General features: G+C 48.7%; 2 protein-coding genes across 7 annotated transcripts in view; one reads left to right on the plus strand and one right to left on the minus strand.

Annotated features, from left to right (window-relative positions):
- Positions 1 to 7399, minus strand: part of Fam104a (family with sequence similarity 104 member A) — a 16257-nt gene extending 8858 nt beyond the window's left edge. Inside the window, exon 1 of the mRNA XM_005069964.4 lies at positions 7164 to 7399. Coding sequence (XP_005070021.1) covers positions 7164 to 7399 — 236 coding nt within the window. The remainder of the gene's footprint in view (positions 1 to 7163) is intronic.
- CUNH17orf80 (chromosome unknown C17orf80 homolog) lies at positions 6106 to 18125 on the plus strand. 6 transcript variants are annotated; one of them, XM_040750012.1, is made up of 5 exons: positions 6106 to 6241; positions 12077 to 13557; positions 15976 to 16080; positions 16582 to 16751; positions 17983 to 18125. In XM_040750012.1, the coding sequence occupies exons 2-4, from the start codon at positions 12084 to 12086 to the stop codon at positions 16746 to 16748; spliced, it is 1746 nt and encodes a 581-aa protein (XP_040605946.1). In that variant the 5' UTR covers positions 6106 to 6241; positions 12077 to 12083; the 3' UTR covers positions 16749 to 16751; positions 17983 to 18125. The 6 variants fall into 6 exon arrangements, with proteins under 6 accessions (XP_040605946.1, XP_021082776.1, XP_040605948.1 ...); XM_021227117.2 differs by lacking the exon at positions 6106 to 6241 and adding an exon at positions 7715 to 7981; XM_005070222.4 differs by lacking the exon at positions 6106 to 6241 and adding an exon at positions 7761 to 7981 and having other exon boundaries at positions 16582 to 16689.
- Positions 18126 to 21200: the final 3075 nt, after the last annotated feature.

Genomic DNA, 21200 nt, shown 5'->3' on the forward strand with positions numbered 1-21200 from the left:
AGCTCATCTCACTACCAGTATGCAGAGACAGAGAACACAAATGCACAAGCTGTGCCCAGCCCTGAGACCAACTCTGACCAGCCAGCACCTCCTTCAGGTTACTTCACACAGCTATCTCAGACCCAGGCAAACTGCTCAACTATGACCAAGTACTCTCTAGGCCACTCAGGATGCCAGGCCTCACCCATCCCAAGATCTGCCTCATGGTAGCCCCTAGCGGCTCCTAGACCAGCCCTCAGTACTGAAGGCTTCAGCCAGCTTCCTCACAGGCTGAGTCATATCAACCTGATGCGCTACCAGCACACTCACAAGGGGCTGGCTGGCTGCAGTCCTGCAGCTACTGCTGTCGTAGTCACTCCGTCTTCACCATGCCCAGCATAAATAGACTGTGGGAGGCCACAATCCCCAGTAGCTTCATGAACAACCACAATTACCACACAGAAGCCTGATGTTCAAGTACAGGGTCCTCTAACTGTTTCCATGAGGCACTAAGCCTCTTGACAGCAAAAGCAAATGCCGGGTGAAGGACTGTTCTCTCTCACTGGAGCAATGCAGCCCATTCATGGTACTGAGCATGCTGGAGACTGGAACCCAGCTACTTCCTATGCCCAAGTCCCCAGCTCTCTGCTCTAGGGCTGATGGAGCCAGCCTGGTTTACAGAGTGATTTCAAGGACAGCCAGTGCTACACAGTGAAACCCCAGAAATAAATACAAAAAACAACAACAAAAGAGTAAAACTGATCAGAGACCACAGAAAGGAACTCCTGCTTCACTGAAGAAAAATGACTATTGTAAATTTATTATGGAAAATGTTACAAATTATAAATTTTAAAAGGATTTTTTTTTAAGAGACAGAGTTTTACTGCATAGCTCTAGCTGTCCTGGAACTCACTCTATAGTTCAGGTTGGCCTTGAACTCAGAGATCCACCTGCCTCTGCCTCCCAAATGCTGGGACTAAAGGCATGCGCCACCACTGTCGCCCAGCCAACTTTTTTTTGGGGGGGGGGGTTCAAGAGAGGGTTTCTCTGTGGCTTTGGAGGCTATCCTGGAACTAGCTCTTGTAGACCAGGCTGGTCTCGAACTCACAGAGATCCGCCTGCCTCTGCCTCCTGAGTGCTGGGATTAAAGGTGTGTACCACAACCGCCCGGCAGCCAGCTTTTTTTTCTTAAAGACAGAATCTCACTATGTAGCCCCTCTGGCTGTCCTCTAAGTCACAAACCCACTGCCTCTGCTTCCCAAGAGCTGGGTTTAATTAAAGGTGGGCATTACCATGCCCAGCATGAAAGGACATTTTGAACCTTATATGCCAGGGAAAAAATGTCTTGTCTAGTGAACAACCAGTCCTAAATTATTTTACTTAAAAATATAAAGCAACTCATAAAATACAAAAACAAATGACTGTTTTTAGACCCTAGGAAAAAGAAGTCTCAACAAAGAACAAAACGTCAAAGATTCTGTAGGTCTGCAGATCTTTTCTGCAGAACGTCATCAGCTGTTCGGTTAACCTTTTTAAGATTTATTTATGAGTGTTTCGCCTACATGTATGTGCACACATGTACCTGATGTCCATGGCTGTCAGAAGAGGGCACTGGATGCCCTGGAGCTGGAGTTACAGATAATCACCATGTTGGTGCTAGGAATTGAACCAAGGACCTCTGTAAAAGCAGTAACTTAACTGCTGGGCCATTTCTCTAGCCCTCAACTTTGGTTAAGTAACTGAATTGGTAACTTTGAGTGAGGAAAAAAATTATCAAATTTTTCTTTAATAAAAACTCTTTAAACAGTAAAACATAGTTCTACTTGACAGCACTGACCAAGTTCTGTATGTCCAAAGGGCAGCATCAGTAGCAATGAAAATGCTCCCAAGGTCAAGAGGCAAAAGGCAGCAGTGCAGGCCTGATGGGGCACTCTACCAGGCAGAGGCAAGAGGACCTCTTTGAGCTTGAGGCCAGTCTGGCTCTACAGAGAGTTCTAGGACAGCCAGGACTATACAAAGAGACTGTCACAAAGAAACAAAAATGAAAAGCAAAAAAAGAACAGACAAAAGGCTAGAGAGGGGGCTGGAGAAATGGCTTAAGAGCACTGCCTGCTCTTCCACAGGTCTTGAGTTCAATTCGGTGCCCTCTTCTGGTCTGCAGGCATACATAATAAATAAATAAACCTTTTTTTTTTTTCTTTAAAGGGCTAGGGAATTTCTTTAAGTATCTACACTGGGAAATGGTCTCATGTGCAATTAGGGGCTCTCTGTATGCAGCACATGGCTTTGAGTAGAAGCCAAAATCACCACTCTGGCTCAGGAGCCTGTATTTAACTTTTTTTTCTTTCCTTTTCTTTTTTGGGTCAGAAGTTTCCCTGTGTAGTCCTGGCTGTCCTAGAACTCACTGAAGACCAGGCAGGCCTCAAACTCAGAGATCTGCCTGCCTTTTCTTCCCCAGTACTGGAATTAAAGGTCTGTGCCACCACTACCCAGCTATCCAACTTAAGAATGAGTTTATACTCTACACCCTGAATTAGGCTTGGAGTACTGAGAACATGGCTTTTGTTTGGGCTTTTGTTGTTGCTATTTATTGTGTATACAAGGCACAAGAGAAGCAAAAAAAGACTGTGATTGGTTCTCTCCTGCTTACCAGACAGGTAGTGCAGCAAGTACCTTTATCTCTCGGTGCCATCTGAATGACCCACTGTTTTTTGAAGCAGGCTTTCACTAGTGTAGGCTGCCCTCAAATTCAAGCCTCTATCTAGGTAATGGGACTACATGTGTGGGCCACTGGACCTGACCTTTTTTTCTTTCTGTGAATGAGTGTTTTCCCTGCATGTATATATGCCTATGTGCCATAAGCATGCCGGAAGAAGGCATCACATCCCCTGGAACTGGAGTTAGAGATGGTTGTGAGCTGCCACATGGTCCTCTACAAGAGCATCAAGTGCTTTGTTTTTATCTTTATTTTAAATTAGAAGCAAGCTTGCTTCACATGTCAATCCCAGCTCCACCCACCCCCACACTGAGCCATCTCTCCAGTCCCAGGGAGGACTCTTTAAAACTGTTTTTTGGGGGGTTTACAAATCCTCCCATGGGTGTGTGTGTGTGTGTGTGTGTGTGTGTGTGTGTGTGTGTGTAAGAAAGAAAGAGAATGTAAGGCACAGGACTAGCCAATGAGTTAAGGAGGAAATAGGCCCTTTTATGGTTTATTTATTTTTATTTTAGGTGCATTGGTGCTTTGCCTGCATGTATGTCTGTGTGAGTGTCAGATCCCCTGTAACTGGAGTTACAGATAGGCCTAGGAATTCTGACCAACCTGAAGACTGCATGATTTATCTCCTCCATCAATAACGTAAGATCCTCTTTCTACTTCTTACCCTTCTCCCAGAAGACTGGCTAGCACTTACACATTCTTGGACAACTTGAGAATTACAAAAAGACAAATAGCAGGTTTTTATTTTGGTATAGTATTTTTGAGAGGAGGGGTCTTGTTTTCTCTGTGGTGCTTGGATTGAAACCAAGGCCTTGTATGTGCTAGGTCTTAAGGACTCTCTGAGCTACACCTTAGACACAACCAAGTTTGTTTGTTGTTGTTGGTTTTTTTCGAGACAGGGTTTCTCTGTATTATTTTGGAGCCTGTCCTGGAACTCACAGAGATTCGCCTGCCTCTGCCTCCTAAGTGCTGGGATTAAAAGCATGTGCCACCAATGCCCAACAACACAACCAAGTTTTAATAACCATTAAATGGGCACACTATTATAAATCTAACCAGCACACACCTCTGTGAATCTGAGTCCAGTCTACTCTACAACAAAGGCAGCCAGAACTATGGTGAAGCCGTCTCAAAAAATAACAAACAAATCAGTATGCAAATTTGAACCAAGAAGCTCCTGCTTTCATCCCAATATGGCACTCTACACGCAGATGTGCAGCATCGGTAGAGCAATGTCTGCTGGAATCAGGCAACACTCCAAGAAACACTCAGAGGCCGTAAGAAGACTGGCCCCTTAACTTTTATTTTATCAGCATGCCAACAGCTGGTTATGCTTGGGGCTGCTGAGTCACTCCCACCAAACTTTATGAGCCTGAACAAAACTGGCCGTCCTCATCTGTAACAGGGAATGTTTCCTCCCCGTAACAAGAATAGCAAGGGGCTGCTCCGTAGTTCGCATCTACCTCTGGGAAAGCCACATGAGATATGTCAGTTTCTCGAGGTACAAGTGCCATCTCTTGGACCTGTGAGATGTGCGCCCCTGTGGGTGGTAATGAGTTAAGAATGAGCTCTATGCAGTCTCCATCTTTGTTGTTCTGGCTTGTATTAGATCACCTGCTAGCAGCACTAAGCTTCCAATAGCCTTATTAATAAGGGACAAGCCCACTGGTCTACAATCGGTCCCACCGTCGTTTTGTTTTTCCAGGCACCCTGTAACTGATTAGATTCTCTCCTTTCCACCTAGGCAAAAATAATTGCTGGATATCTAATTACGCCCAAGGACGGCTGACTCCATCACTCTCCTTATTTCACTTCTGTCCTATCTTCCTCGTTCTCTTCAGGAACCTGAGCAGATGTAATCACAGAGTACAGAAACTGCTTCTCAAACGGTTCTGTTTATTTGTCTGTTTGTTTAGAGACAAGGTCTCTCTGTTTAGCCTGCTGGCCTGGAACTTGGTAAGTAGAGCATGTCTGCCTCCTGAATGCTGGGATTAAAGACAAGCGCTACCATGCCCATGTCAAACGTTTCTTTAAAAGTAAATGAACCCCTGTTTCTTTCTGTAAGGTGTCTCTTCCCCAAGTCATATGTAAAAATTAGGGATCTGTGGTAAGGCAGGCTTCCTTGCTACCCATCCTTCTACAACCTTCAGAGTTTACTGTCAAAGTCTGAGCTCAACCCTTCATCTAGTAACTAAGGAGACAGATTCAGAGACAGGAACTAACTTGGAGACGGACACTGGAGGGGGCCAAGCTAGCTCATGGGTTAAGAGCAAAGCAGGCAAAAAAGGTTTGGCTTCACCAAATGGCTTATTTTAAAGACGTCACCAGAAGACGGAAACACATTAAGATCCCTTTGAGTAAATTAGAGAAAAAGAATCTACAATCAGTACAAACTCAGATTCCTAGCCTACAGCACTAGAAAAAAGAATCTGTTGGCAGAAAATACTGGGGGATGTCAGATAAGGGAGACATTCCAAGAGAACCCAAAAGACGACAGTCAACTCAGGCTTACTGTATCTGAAGGCCCCACTCCTAAAGGTGTGACTATAAATGGATCATAATTTCAACTTGGTATAAATTATCTTTCAATGATCTTCAATAATTGGCAAGATCAAGACTCCATATATGTTCAGTCAGTAAGATTAAATCTTTTGGTACTTCATCAGTGCCACAGACCAAATTATAATTTTGACAGGCACATTATAATTTCCAATTTTCGGATCTCTGTGAGTTCGAGGCTAGGCTGGACCGATAGCCTCCAAAACAATACAGAGAAACCCTGCCTCGTAAAAACCAAAAAAAATAAAAATAAAAATATAATTTCCAATTTTTTGTTTTGTTTTTCGAGACAGGGTTTCTCTGTGGCTGTCCAGGAACTCACTCTTGTAGACCAGGCTGCCTCCTGAGTGCTGGGACTAAAGGTGTGGGCCTCCACCGCCCGCCGCCATCATTTCCAATTTAGTTTGATCATCTTGTCCACACAAGTACATGCTTTCTGTCACAATTACTACATAAACAAAATCAGCAATTCCTTTTCAACACTGGACCAAATAATCTCAGCATGTTGGTGGGCCTCGAACCCAAGAAGTAACTATATCAAGGATAAGCCTTTAAAAAAAAAGTGATTACATCCACAATCAGCGAATACAAAGAGTAAGATACAGGGGTAGAGAAGACGGCTCAAGATTGAGAAAACTTGTTGCCATTGCAGGGTACTGGGGACTGGTTCTCAGCATCCACACGATGGATGACATCCATCTGTAACTCTAGTTCCAGGAGACTCGATACCCTCCTCTGGCTCTCACGGACACGCCCACGGTGTACATGCATACATATACGCAAACAATCGCTCAAATACATAAATGTCTCTGACGTACATACACACAAATATACATAAAAAATCAAGGGAAAATAAAAAGGCAACCCTAAGATCCGCCTGGAAGCCTCAAACCACTATGGGATAAAGAGACGTGAACCTGGATAAGACTTCAACGAGCCTTGAGTCTGTTCTTCATCAGAAAAACAGAAAGGAAAAAAAAAGTGCAGGTTAGTGATGTACAGGTCGTCCAGCTCCGTAGCTGGGAGACTTTCTAGTACGAAATAAAGCAGGTCCTCTTCGTTCTGAGGCCGAGCATCCCTACTTAAACTTCTTCCCACCTTCTTGAAAGACGAGAATAATAAGGAGGGAAAAAGAAACCTCATCTGCACGGGGCCTACAGCTCTCAGAGGCCGCCTGGGGCCTGAGGCCGGGCTCAGGGGAGAGGCTAACGAGCATAACTCGCAATGCTTTCCATCCACCTCCGGCCTCGAAGCCAAACGGCTCCTCCTCCAAACAGTTTAGAATCCTGCCTGTTATAATGCCACAGCCGAGAGCTGGGTCACAACCCGCCCGGGCCCAGCTGCCCCTCTGATGAGGGCTGCCGCGCTGCGCTCTGCCCTAAAGCCCTCCCCAGCTGCAGGGTGAAAGCCCAACCCCCCCCCTCCGCCTTTCCCCTGACCTTGGGGCGCCTGCAGCTCCCCGCCCCGCCGCGTCCCGGCCCCCTCCGAGGCGCCTTCTTGAGGGGCTGCCTCTTCCAGCTCGGCTGGCTATTCCTCCCATCCCCCACCGGCGCCGCCACCACCACCACCCGCCTGAACCGCGCGTCTCCTAGGACCGAACAAACCTCATTCCTAAGTGGAAAGGGCAGAAGCCGCGGCAACCCCGAGAAAGGACGTTGGAGGAGCCCAGACCCGGACTCCAGAGAGCCACCTCTCTCTCCCCGGCTGCTACCCCCGACAGGGTCCGGGTGTCTGTCAAGAGGCGACGTAACCTTCTGCCCGCCTCCTCCCGACCGCAGAGCGACGCAGACGGAGCCTCGCACCACCCCCGGCTTCGTGCGCCCCTCTCGGCCTCCACGGCGCAGGTCCTCGGCCGAGGGGCCCGCAGAGAGAGACGGGGGGGGGGGGGCGGGGGTGTCCCTTCGCTCACCTGGGGCGGAGGCGCTCGCTCATGGCAGCTGGTGAAGGCGAGCGACGCGGCGCCGCCCCGCGCCGACAGCGAACAGACGGAGCTGGGTTCCGACGACCGCCACGCCCACCCCCGCGGGCCTTGGCTCTGGCCGCCGCCGCCGCCGCTGCCGCGCGGGTGGAGGCTGCGGGCGGAGAGCACCCCTCCGGCCGACCCGTACCACCGCCACTTCCGGCGTCCCCTCCGCGCCCCCCCATGTCGCAGGCGCCGTGGTAGCGTCTCCCCGCGGCTGCGCAGTGGCGGGACGCCGGCCGCGCTTACCCAGAGCCCCGCCCACGGGAAGAGGCGCGTCCGGAGAGGGCAAACAGACCGGGCACTTCCAGGGCCCCATGTAGGTGTCCGAGACGTCCGCCTGCCCAAAAGGCAAACCGGGACGAGCTGTAAACGTCGAGCCGGAGTTGAATAAACTAAGCTATTTGGGCCCTGACTGGTCCTTGTGTCCGCGCTAAAGCTCTGTGAGGTGGGGATTCAAAAGAAAGGGCTGGGCGAGCTCCGCCAGGCACTGACGCGGGCGGCCACGGGTTCTGGGTTCCGAGGTTGGAAGGCCGCCGGTGAGCCCCGAGTTCGAAGGGAGCGCCGCGTGGAACTTGGCATCTCGAGCGGTGCGGAGCCGGGTCGGTGGCGTATCCAAGGGCTGGGCTTGGTGCCCACGACGTCTGCTGTAGGTCGAGAGAGGAGGAGGAGGAGCGCGGACCAGGCGAATGGACTAGCGGAGGAGTCCCAGCCCCGACCGGTAGCGGCCCCGCCCACCTGCTGGAAGAGGCCGGGCAGAAAGAAAGGTGTGGGCGGGCGTGGGGAAGCGGCGGTGAGCGCGGAGCGGGCTCGTGGCGAGACGAGCGTGGTCAGAGGCAATCACGAGGTCCCAAGCCGGGCGTGCGTGGCGGGCACCTGTCATCCCAGCCTTTGGGAGGTGGAGGCTGGAAGATCAGAAGGGTCAAAGTCATCCCCGACTATGAAACGAGTTCGAAGCCTGCCTGGGCTCCTTGGGACCCGGTCTCGGATTAAAGTTTTTCCATTTTACTTCTTCGAATAAGTGCGCTCCGGGTTTTCAGAAGCATCCCCAGTTGTCTGCCAGGGGCATAATTCAATTATTTGTATAGGATTCCGTACTCGGTCTCATCGTACATCAGCTCTTCCACTAAGTTCCGATCGTTACAGAAGTTGACGTTCAAGGTTTCTGCCAGACACAGTGATCCACAAACATGAGGGTCTTGGAGAGACGACGGCAAGAAGTCGGGCAGGAAAACGGGTCCCTTGTTAAAATGTAGAGTACAGGGCCAAGTGTAACTAGTCCAAGTCTGTAATCCCAGTTGTTATGATGAAGCATGAGGAGAACCTTATTGGATTCCATGGCCGGCGAGGGTGACCGAGGCGGAGGGACAAACATGCCAGGCAGACAGAGCTTAAGTGAGAAGTTTATTAGGAAGGGAAGGAGCAGGGGTGGAGGGTGGGGGAGTAAAGAGAGAGGACAGAAGAGAGAGACAGGAAAAGCCCTGTGTACCCCAGGGCAACAATAGGAAAGAGAAAGCAGAAAGAGGTCCTAAGTGGGCGGTGGTCTCTCTTTTAAAGGGATCATTTGCACCTGCGCGGAAACCCTAGGCTGACCAGGCTACTGCCTGAGTGCATTCTGCCAGGTGACGGGCAGGCCAGCATAATGCCTGAATTCTTACACCAGGATTTAGGAGGCAGAAGCAAGCTGATCTACGTTAGTTCGAGACCGGTCTGGTCTATCTAGCAAGTTCCAGGGTGGACAAGACTACGTAGTGAGATCCCATCTCAAGAAAATTTGGGAAAAGGTACTGTTACAACTGGAAAGCCCATGGATTGGCTTTGTCATGTGCGTTTTTGCAGACTAATAGTCAATCACTTCTGTTGTCAGTGTGTGGTTTTGCATTTCATGAAGGATAAAGTGCTGGTTGATTTAAAGCATGGATATTTATGTTGCAAATGGTTTCAGAGTCGGGGCTTTTTGTTGTTTTGTTTGGGGGTTTTGTTGTTGTTTTGTTTTGGTTTTTTGAGACAGGGTTTCTTTGTGTAATCCTGGCTGTCCTGGAACTTAACAGGGTAGACCAGGCTGGCCTCAAAACCCCAATCTGCCTGCCCCTGCTTCCCCAGTACTGGGATTAAAGGCATGTACCACCACTGCCGGCTTTTGAAAATATTTTTACATGATAAACATTTATCAAAAATTTCAAACTAAGGGGCTGGAGAGATGGCTCAGAGGTTAAGAGCAATGGCTGCTCTTCCAAAGGTCCTGAGTTCAATTCCCAGAAACCACATGGTGGCTCAAAACCACCTGTAATGAGATTTGGTGTCCTCCTCTGACATGCAGGGATACATTCAGGCAGGACACTGTATACATAATGAATACAATCTTTTAAAAAATGTCAAACCAAGCAATTGATAGTGTACAAATTTGTATGTACACGGTAATCAATTGTATTACAAGTTAAAACTAAAAAATTGGGGTCAGTGGCACTTGAGAGGCAGAGGGAAGCAGATCAGAGGTCAGCCTGGTCTACAGAGCAAGTTCCAGGACAGCCAGAGCTACACAGAGAAGCCCTGTCTCTGTCTCTGGGGAAAAGAAAAGAAAAGAAAGAAAGTGGGGGTCCTGTCCTTCTGGGCATTGTTACGTTTACATATGTATGCATTGCTAATATTAGTATTAGCAGAGATTCATTTCTCCTGAGTGAGAAGAACTGTCCCCCACCATTTTTTTTTCAGGGATCTCATGAATCCCAGGTTAGCGTCAATCTGTCACTAACCAGGGATAGCCTAGTGGTCCTGTCACCACTTCCTAGTGCTGGATTATGGCTGTCTGTCCACTACAGCACCAAGTTTCATGCTGTGCTGGGAATAGAACCCAGGGCTTCATGCTTGCCAGGCAAGCACTCTGCGGACTGAGCCTCGACCCCAGCTGATAAGAGAGTTCTCCTGAGTCTCACCCAGTGAATATTGTTTATGTTACTCTAGAAACTGCTCTAACCAGTTCTTGTGCCCTGCATGAATGCTGTTGTCCTTCCTCACTCCAACCGTGAAGGACAGGTTCCAGAAGAGTGAAATTCCTGTGTGGGAGAGGCTTCAAGGGAAGACTACTCACTTGGTGGTTCCTTTTGGTTTTTTTGTTTGTTTGGTTTTTTGTTTGTTTGGTTTTGGTTTTTTGAGACAAGCTTTCTCTATAGCTTTGGAGTCTGTCCTGGAACTCATTTTGTAGACCAGACTGGCCTCAAACTCACATAGATCCTCCTGTCTCTACCTCCCGAGTGCTGGGATTAAATGCCTGAGCCACCACCACCCGGCATCCTTTTCTCTTTTTACTAAGTACATGTATATGTGCCTGCATGAATTTGTTTATATAAGTTTATTTACACCGTGTGCACACAGTGCCCCAGGAGGTCAGAGGACACCAGATTCCCCTAAAACTAGAGTTACAAACTGTTAGGTCTCAAACCCAGGACAAATGGCTAAGGTGCCTATTTAAAGTGGACCTGTCTGCCAGGTTCTCCCAGCATCCCTCAGTCCCTGCCTGTTCCAGGGTATGGCCGGGATACCCCTTGCCCTACCCTGAACCCTCTAGCTGAGGGGCTGGGCTGCCCTTCTCCCAGATGACCTTCCTGTATAGTCCAGCCATTTTGGTCACCAGGCACTTAAGCTTTACGCTCCTGCTTCTCCTCTCTCCCCACCCCTGGCCCAGCTCAGGGACCTCCCCGCATGTCTCCACCCCTGGTTATGCTCTCCCTTTTATCTACAATAAACTTTCTGTTCACCATACCTAGGAGCAGCCATGTCCTTCCTTTTTATTTTTTCCATTCAGTTATGAGCTGCCTGGTGTGGCTGCTGGGAACAGAACCGGGTCCTCTGCATAGCAGTGCAATAGGTGCTCTTAACTATAAAGGGTCTTTCTTTATATTACCAGCTCCCAAATAATGACACAGAGACTTCTTAGTAATTCTGAAAGCTCAGCCTTAGCTCAGGCTTATTCTCAACTAGCTCTTACATCTTAAATTAACCAGTTTCTAATTTGTGTTCTGCCACATGGCTTGTTATCTCTCTTCAGTACTGTATACCCAACTTTCCCCTTTCTCCACAGGAAATCTCCCACCTCAGATTCATCCCCTCCCCACAGTTCCTCTCTCCCTGGAAGTCCCACCTGCCCTCTGCCCTCTCCTGTCTATCTGTTGGATATTAATCCCTTTTTTGTTTGTTTGTTTTTGTTTTTGTTTTTGTTTTTTTGTTGTTGTTGTTATTGTTTTTCCAGACAGAGTTTCTCTATGGCTTTGGAGGCTGTCCTGGTACTAGCTCTTGTAGACCAGGCTGGTCTCGAACTCACAGAGATCTGCCTGCCTCTGCCTCCTCCTCCTGAGTGCTGGGACTAAAAGCCCAGCTGCTATTCAACTTTTTTATTAAACCAATCAAAAGGTGTCCTAGGCATCTTAGACATCTTCACACAGTGTGATCAAACATCCTGCAACCCTTAACTGCTCTTAAAAACCATAAGTAGCTCCCCTTTTAATGTTTAAGGGTTTTAAACAATTTCATTAAATTCAGGCAACCTTTACTTAACATAAATAACAAAACTGAATTGTGGCTGACATTTTTGTTTGTTTGTTTGTTTGGTTTTTTTTGAGACAGGGTTTCTCTGTATTGTTTTGGAGGCTGTCCTGGGACTCGCTCTGTAGACCAGGCTGGCCTTGAACTCACAGAGACCCTCCTGCCTCTGCCTCCTGAGTGCTGGGGACTAAAGGCATGCAACACCACTGCCCAGCTCTGACTGACATTTTTAAATATCTTTTCCCTTGACTAAGTATTAGTTTATTAGAAAGTTAAAATCCATGCATAAAATGATTACTCTGTATTCTTCATTGTCTCTCCAGAAAGAGGATGGGTGATGCTGGTCCCAGGATGGAGGCGTGTCCTTATTGTAAGAAGCCATTTAAGCGATTAAAATCCCACTTGCCGCACTGTAAGATGATAGGACCACCCACATCTGCTGATCAAAAAGTTTATCAGTCCAAGCCAACAACACTTTCACATGTTAAAAATGAGACGAGGCCGACAAGAGACCTAACCAAAGCTGAAAGGAAAGAGCCAGAGAGTGCAAAAAGAAATCCGAAGTCAGAAAAGGACAGCCCAGAACTGATGGCTGCCACCTTTCCACTGCCGGCAGGTACAACGGAGGCGGAAGGAGAAGCCAAAGATCAAAGTCATTCCTCCTTCCAAGCACTGAGACTCGCCAAGATAAACGTGGTTCTGCAGAGAGGCAAGGCCCCTCAGTCTCGTGCATTGGACGCCACCTCTCCTCAGAGAGAACTTGACAGAGAGGTGACTGGATCCGAGGGAAGTCCACGTCATCCCTCAGAAACCAAAGCATCTGAACTGGTTGGCTCAACGGAACCAGTTTTATCTAATCAAGGTAAAAAATATCCCTCGATTCAACATCATGCTAAACCAGCTTCTTCTGCAAGTCTGAAATTGGATACAGTTGATCCCCAAAGACAGAAGCTTCTGGCAAAATCACTAGAGGTGCCTGTCAGCGATTGTCATTCTCCAAAGAATGACAGCCCCGGGGTCCAGGGAGGAAGACCCTCGCTGTTGATCAGAGAGAGTAGTTCCAGTGATGGAGACCACTCAGGAGTCCCTCTCGACCCTGGTAATGCCGAGACTCTGACAAAGTCCGAATCACTCCTCTTGGGCCTTCACGCCGCTCCACTGGGAAAAGCACAAGTCAGAGAACACCAGGAGCGTGGCCTCGGAATAGAGCTGTGCCAGACCAAGGGAAATCCTGAGAACAACGTGTCAGCCACAGAAGTACCGGAACAGTCTTGCTTGGGCCATGGTGCTAAGGACCCCATGTCATCCCCAAAGGAAAACACACAGGCAGCCCTTGCACTTTTGGACGTATTTGCCCCACCAGAGGGAACTTCTAGTAAGCGGCTCTCTGTACCAGAGTCAGGGTGTCAGCACCTGGCCTCCCTGGCTGTGAAGTCTCCCCCAGAAGACAAAACCCAATTCTATGGCCAGAGTCACGTCCCTGCCATAACTCTATTAGTGGGAAACAAGAGGGATGTTCTGGATCCCACGTCTTTCCGCCAACCCCATGCAGCCCAGACAGGGTACCCCACACCTTCATATTCAGCTCCGTACACCGTGTCTAAAAGCTCCTTTGTCAGTCCTGCTGCTGCTGCTGGTGCTGCTGACTTGGGTGCTGCTCCCAGGCCCGTGGGACTGGAGTGGTTTCCCGAACTTTACCCTGGTTACGTGGGCCTAGGAGTGTTGCCAAGGGGGCCTCAGCATTGGAACTGGGTGGCTCAGATGCCCCCTCCTGCCACTTCCCAGGGTGCAAGTGTCTCGAAAGGTAAGCAGGCTCATTTGCAAGGTCCACCCCGTCCCTCCAGGGTGCCTTTGAAATAGGGGTGAGAATTACTCGTTCTCATTCAGTTAGCATATTTTCACCTGCATAGGCTACCCTGCACTTGACGTAATTGACCAAGGAGAGCTCTCAGTCCAGAGTCGGTTGTAGTTAGTGTATCCTTCTCCCTTCTCCTCCATTGAGAGTTGAGGGTTGCAGTGGGGTCGGCTGCTGATCCTGACAGCTGTTGAGTTTCTTACTGGCAAGAGACCTAAGGGTTAGAAATTCAGTGGGTAAGCCGAGAGCATGGTGGCCCATGCCTTTAACCCCAGGCACTTGGACACAGAGGATTTAGATCGCTGAGTTCAGGGACAGTCAGGGCTACACAGTCTTGAAAAAGAAAAAAAAATCTGATGGGAAAGAGTTCAGTGTCCCTCGGTGGCAGGTAGAAAATAAAGGCCTGTGGGTACAGTGACTGTGTCCTCTGCACTCCGTCCATGGCCACAGTTCAGTTTCTTTGTGTAAGTTCCCCTGACCCTGTACCTGGAGGTGAACTCAGCTTGACCAATTAGAGAAAAACAGAGTCACGGTACCACACTGTTCCCAGCACCACTGAGACCATGGCCCAACAGTGGCAGCTTTCTAGAGGTTATATTTTGTGTTTTGAGTTGAACTACATCTCCAGGCTTTATGATTTGACCTTTGTTTGTTGGTTTGTTATATTCAAGTATGTGTAGATATTGGGGTAAAATGTGCACATGAGTGCAGTGCCTGTGGAGGCCAGAAGGGGGCATCAGATCCCCAGGTGGTTGTGAGCTGATGGACTTGTGCTAGGAGTTGAACCCATAAGCAGTATGCATTCGTTACCACTGCCACCATCTCTCCAGCCCCATGATTTTCTTTTTCTTGTTTGCTTTTAAGAGACTTTGACCTTGCACAAATATGTACTGTGTGATTCCTTGGACACCAACCTTTTTTTTTTTTAATTTCGTTTGTTTGTTTTTCCAGACAGGGTTTCTCTGTGTAGCTTTGGAGCATGTCCTAGAACTCGCTCTTGTAGACCAGGCTAGTCTTGAACTCACAGAGATCCACCTGCCTCTGCCTCCCGAGTGCTGAGACTAAAGGCATGCGCCACCACCGCCCAGCTTGATTTTTTTTTTAATGTGTGTGTTTGGTAATGTCTATGTGTGTGTTAACTAACGCCAAGTTCATGTGCCATGCGCACTACATGTGTGCAGTTTCCCCCCGGAAGCCAAAAGGAGGTGTCCAACCCCCAGGAACCATAGTTCAAAATGGATTTAAGCCACTACGTGGGTGCTGGGAAGCCAAAGCTGTGTCCTCTGCAGGAGGAGCAAGTGCTCTAACCACTGAACCCTCCGTCCCAGCCCCAATGTGTTGTTTCCATTGTTATGTCATACAATCATTGAGCATTTTTATTTCACCACAGCCTGCACCACACAACCCCATCTATCTTAATTTATCCTTTGTCCCGGCAAGCCAAGCCAAGACCAGAAACCCGTGGCAGGTAGAAATCACTGTCTGGCTTGAACACAGAGAAAAAATGTGAAAAGGCAACACGTACCTTCTTTCCTGGTGCTACTCGTTACTTGTGTGTCGGTGTAAAGAGGAAGGTTCAGTCGAGGCATGGGCAGTAGGGTCAGAGAACAGACGCATTTCTAACCTGTGTTGACTGTCCCTAGGCTCAAATCCACAATGACAGCATCTTGAATACCGACATAGGTATCTTCCATCCTGGGGAGGAGATTATCCCAAGCCTAATCCCACGTGGTGGGTCACAGTCAAAATGGGCATGCTTTTAAAGAAAGTCTTCAGAATATGTTGACAGTGTTCATCTGACAGATTCACCAGAAATAGAGATGAATTTGGGGACTGTGGACGCAGCTTGGTGGTAGAGGACATCCTGACACCCATTTTTAGCAGGTGTAAGATCCCGGGCTCAGTTGCCAGTGGGGCAGGGGAGCAGAGAACAGAGAACTTCCGTATTTGGTTCTGGGTATGGGGCCTAAGATAGCTCATTATACATATGTAGATGGCCCACAATTATTTTCAGGCCAAAATCTAAACTCTTTGGTCCACACATTTCTGGGTACTCAGCCTGTAGCAGGAAGTCCTACTTCTTGCTAAAATCTCAGCAGATGATAAAATGTGGCTTGACCAGACACGTTCACACAGAGGGGGTTAGGCGATGCATTTATCACAGTGCAAGGTCTCTGTCAGTAAGAGCTTTGTCCCGGGTCAGATTTCACTTCCGTGTGTAATTTAACTGCAGCCCAATGAGGTGCCCATCGATCCAGCTGTTGGGGTGTGCTTTTCCTAAGGCCCATTAGGACGCGCGGCTGGCTGCGTGGTGGGAAGGGGTGATTCTAGGTTGACTGTCACAGTGACTTCTGTTTGGAACCGTAGTTCCTTGGTGGGGACGAAGTTCGGCTGATAGCAGGAGTTCGGAACCCCTGGCGCTTACAACTTCCAGCGTCCCTCTAATGAGGCTCTTGGGAGCTGCGCACGAAGGTGAGGCCGCTGCTATTGACTGGTGGGTTCTCTTGCTGGCTCCAGGCCTGTGGAGGAGTTTCTCCGCTGTGGGCTGTCATTCTCTGTCTGTTTTCATTTCAGAGTTGGGGGTCACTCAGAACCCCAAAGCTAACAGAGCAGTAGCTCCCATTTATTGTGCAGCTGTCACTTCTTAAAACACACCCCTGCCACCTGTCCCCAACCCTCCCCTCCCCACAGTGATCAGCCCAGGCAATGCTGAACCTCAGCTAACCAGTCGCTTTTGACCTCTGCATCACTCCAGAGGCTAACCCAGCTCCCAGTGTGGGAACACTAGATTCGAATTTACTCAGGCTCTGTGGCTTGGCCTTGTTGTCGTCTATGGAAATGTGTAGACTTTGTCTAGCCCGCACTTTTGTAGGCACAGAGTTCGCTGCCCATAGCGGGGCTGCCTTGAATAGTGTGCACATACTGGGCCACGCCCCGGCCACTAACCACGTGACCCACCTCTCTCTTGCGCAGGCTGGGTGAGGTGCAACACCACCATAAAGAAGAGCGGTGTCGGGGGCCTCACGATGCTCTTTGCTGGCTACTTCATCCTGTGTTGTAACTGGAGCTTCAAGCACCTGAGTAAGCTGACTACTAGTCGCCTCCCTTTGGGCTCCGGGGGTAGGACCCGGCAGCCCTGATGGGTGAGCTGTCGCCGGGGCTCTGGGGCTCCATTAAAGGTCTGCAAGATTTGGCTTAGATTTACATGGCTGCTCTTACTGCCCATTAGTGATGTGGGTGGTGGGCCCGAGGCCTCGGGTTGGCTTGTTTTTCCTGCTTTAAACTCTTCCTTGGTGCTTGCAAACCCCTTTTTCACAGTGGAATAGAAGGGCTTTCTGCCACTTGGAGTAGAAGGTTTAAAGAGTATAAAAACGGATCTGGGGCTAGAGAGGATGGTTCAGTGGTTAAGAACTCTGGTCGCTCTTACAGAGGATCCAGGTTCAGTTCCCAGCACCCACATGTCAATTCACAAACATTCCTAACTTCAGTTCCGGGGAATCCAACACCCTCTTCCGACTTCTGCAGACACCAGACACACATGTAGTGCACATACATACGTGCAGGCAAAACACTTAATGAAACGGGCGTTGGTGGCGCACGCCTTTAATCCCAGCACTTGGGAGGCAGAGGCAGGCGGATCTCTGTGGGTTTGAGGCCAGCCTGGTCTACAAAGTGAGTTCCAGGACAGCCACCAAAGCCACAGAGAAACCCTGTCTCGAAAAACAAAAAACAAAAAAACAAAAAAATAAAAACACTTAATGAATCTACTTTTAATGTTTAGAAAGAAAAGTCTCAGTTCATAGACTACCCAAAGAAAGCGTAGCATTTAGGAGGTGGCAGGAGCCTAGGCTATGTCAGATGAGAAGTCAGTGTGGTGGCTCTCGGAAGGGCAGGTGGCTCGGCAGGAGTGGGCCTGTGGTGTACCTCTGCAGGCTGAGCATCCTGCCACAGACACCAGCTCTTGTATCAGGCATTGGGATGTTCGTGAAATATGGGATCCCAGTACAAATGAGAAGCCCAAAAACAGAATCCTGTCTCCCTAAAGGTGGGGCTTGCTCCCAGCTGAACCAAGCCAAAGGGTTATTTGGCCCCTGCAGCTGGCAGTGGTCATGGTCAACATGACATTTTAAGCATTGGGATGGGGTCTCACTGTAGTCCATGTTCATCTTGTCCTTCCTCTCTGCCCCTGGAGTGCTGCTGGGGTTATGCACCTCACCTGGACATAGTTATTTTTCATCCCTGAAGATGGAAGCAGGATGTTCTTAGGCCCAAGAAGACTTGTAAATTTATGAAACAAAAATATAGAAAGCAAAGATAGAAACAGCCAGTAAAACACGGTCCCCCAGGTTCTCACATTTGTCTGTTTGTCCCAAGAGCTACAGCGTTGGCGCAAGTAATGCTGAACACGTCTGGGAGCCACAGAGGGCGCGTGTGACAGAGACAACCGCAGCAAGGACTACACACTTTAAATTTGTCCTGGGGACAGCAGGGTGCAAATAATAAAACTGCTGAAAACACCCTTTTCTTCCTTCCTTGGTTTTTTTGTTTTTGTTTTTGCTTTTATTTTTTTTAATAAGCTGGAGAACAATCTATTAGCATTTAGGAGAAGAAATGGGGCGGGCAGGCTGCTGGGGGGGGGGGTAAAGTCGTCACAGTGCTTTTCTTCTTTTAAGAAGGGCTCACCCGGCCGGGCGGTGGTGGCGCACGCCTTTAATCCCAGCACTCGGGAGGCAGAGGCAGGCGGATCTCTGTGAGTTCGAGGCTGGGCTGGACCGATAGCCTCCAAAACAATACAGAGAAACCCTGTCTCGAAAAACCCAAAAATAAAAAAAAAAAAAAAGAAGGGCTCACCCTGTAGCCCTGGCTCGCCCACAGAGATCCTCCTGCAGAGTGCTGGGATTAAAAGTGTGGGCCTCCAGGCCCAGTGTAAGTCATGCTTCCACGTACCTTCCATCACTGAAGGGAGTCAGGGCGGAAGGTGGAGGCAGGAACTGACAGAGGCCATGGGGAGTGCTGCTTACCAGCTGGCTCAGTCTACTTGTCAAGACCACCAGCCAAGGGTGGCCCCACCCACCATGGGCTGGGCTCTCCCCCCATAAATCACTAATTAAGAAAATGTCCAATGGGCCAGCCCACAGCCTGATTTTTATGGAGGCATGACCTCAGTTGAGTTTCCCTACACTGATGACGCCAGCCTGTGTCAAGTTGACAGAATCACCCAACACAAAACACTTTTCCTCTCAGATGCTCAGTGTTGTGCCCTGAGAGCCTCACCACACACACCATCACCACCCCTTAATACCTAAAGACAGAGCTTGCCCACAGAGAAATCATGTTGCCTGGAGACTTTTACCAAGGGCGTTTGTTTATACCATGTGGGACCAAGCGTTCAAACACATGAGCCTATGGGGACCCTTCTCATTTAAACCGCCACAGGGACTCATTCAGAGCTCTGAGCCTAGAGAAGCTCCACACCCGTCCACATGTGGACCAGCTAAGAGTTGGGTGCATGCTGATGCCAGGTTGCCATAGACCTGTGTGTGGGGTAAGGGAGGGGGGGTCCCAAAGAGGATGTGTGGAGTGGGGGGGGCGGGACACCACACACAGCTGAGAGTCGATCGGGTTGGCTGCTAGCAGCCTTTGCTTGAGAAAAGATTATACTTTTTATGCTGTGTAGTTGCACTTGGGATTAAACTGGAGACCAGGGACATGTGGACTGGGATCAGGAGTTGAGGATGCCAGCCTTGACCTTGACAGTAGGCACCAGTCATGAGTTAATGAAAGGGCCGCAAGTTCCTCTTGCTAGAGATAAGACTGGCTGCTTTATCAAGCAGGAACTTTCCACAAGCCCCCCAGGGAATGGAGAGACACGATATTACAGTTTCTTACTCTCACTATACGACCTGTTACCCTCATAACTCTCCTAAAAGGGAAGGTTCTGACGCCTTACTCTTCTCCCATTGTATTGCACCATTTTGATTTCTCTATTAACTGAACTCTTGTTTTAATGGCCTCGGGCTCTGGATCTGAATGGTAGGCATTTCATCCTTGGGATAAGGTGTGTCTAGTAAATCTCTAACTTTCCTGTTCTTGGTGTAGTTAGGAGGGCACAATGGAATTTCTGGTTCCGTGGTGGCTGGGATTTTTTTCCCAAAGAATTATGTTGTTTAGAGAGGCTACCATTGTATACATTTTTTTTTTTAACATTGGTGTTTGCCATGCATGTATGTCTGTGTGAGGGTGTCAGATCTTGGAATTACAGACAGTTGTGAACTGGTGTGTATGTGTGTGTGGGTGCTGGGAATTGAACCCTGGTCCTCTGGAAGAGAAGTCAGTGCTCTTAACCACTGAGCCATCTTTCCAGCCCCCCAATTGTACACATTTTTATCCTTTACCAAAGTCTGCACAAAATTTCCCAAAGGGAAAGGCATTAATTTCGACAATCATTAAAAATGGAAGTAAAAGGTGGGGCTGGAGACATGGCTCAGAAGTTAAGAGCACTGACTGCTCTTCCAAAGGTCCTGAGTTCAATTCCCAGCAACCACATGGTGGCTCACAACCATCTATAATGAGGTCTGGTGCCCTCTTCTGGCCTGCAGACATGCAGGCAGAATACCATACACATAATAAATAAGTAAATAAATCTTTTAAAAAAAGAAAGTAAAAGGTGCTGGAGAACTGTGGTCTGCAATGCTGAAATACTGGAACTTTGTCAAACAGCAATGGTCACCATGCAGTCCACGCCACCAGGTATCCTGCGGAGTTCTGTCACATGTACTGGGTCATTTTACCTGTACAACCATCCTGCTTGTGTTCTACATAGAGGAAGCAGACTAGAGGAGGTTAGGCAGTTTTCCTGTGTGGCTAAATGCTATCCCACAGCATCCTAGGGTGGTTTGAAATGGTATCATGCAAACCCGCCCCCTGGGCCTGTGTTACACATTGCCTCAGCAAAGCCCTTCTGCTGAGGGAGGCCAGGTAGCCATGCTGCACCTAGTCCTTCTGCAGGCTGCCTTTTTCTATACTGGAAAAGTTCACTTAGCTGCCCCCTTCTCCCCAGTGGGTAAATAACATTGTGTCTGCTTCGTCATGGTGGAGACTTCTATCCTGGTCACTGCCTTAGCTCAGCAGAATATGCCATTTCTATATGCCTACGGCTAATCCCCCTGTGAGGGTTAATCTGTGTCAGCTTGGCTGCCTCACCTGGGAGACAGGCCTCTGGGTAGTATGTCTGTGAAGGTGCTAGGCCTAACTGAATGGAGAAGACAGCCCAGGGATCCATGGAATCCATGTGGCCATGCTACAATACAATACAGTGCACCCTCTCTGTGCACAGGATCCCCCAGACTGAATTTTAAAAATAAAAGAAGGAAGCTATCATTTCTTTTTCTGGGCTTCCTTGAATGGATTCAATATGACCAGCCAGGTCACGCTCCCACCATGGTTTCCCTGCCATGACTGACTGAATCCTCTCAAAAGAAATCCTAAGTTGGCTGCTTTGTCACAGCATCACAAAATTAAAAAAAAGGAATTAAAAACAACTTCACATTAAGATGCAATAAGGATATTCTCAAATTTAAACAAGCCATATG

Source organism: Mesocricetus auratus, unplaced genomic scaffold (assembly GCF_017639785.1).
Source record: "Mesocricetus auratus isolate SY011 unplaced genomic scaffold, BCM_Maur_2.0 Super-Scaffold_100007, whole genome shotgun sequence".
In the NCBI taxonomy this organism is placed as follows: Eukaryota; Metazoa; Chordata; class Mammalia; order Rodentia; family Cricetidae; genus Mesocricetus; species Mesocricetus auratus.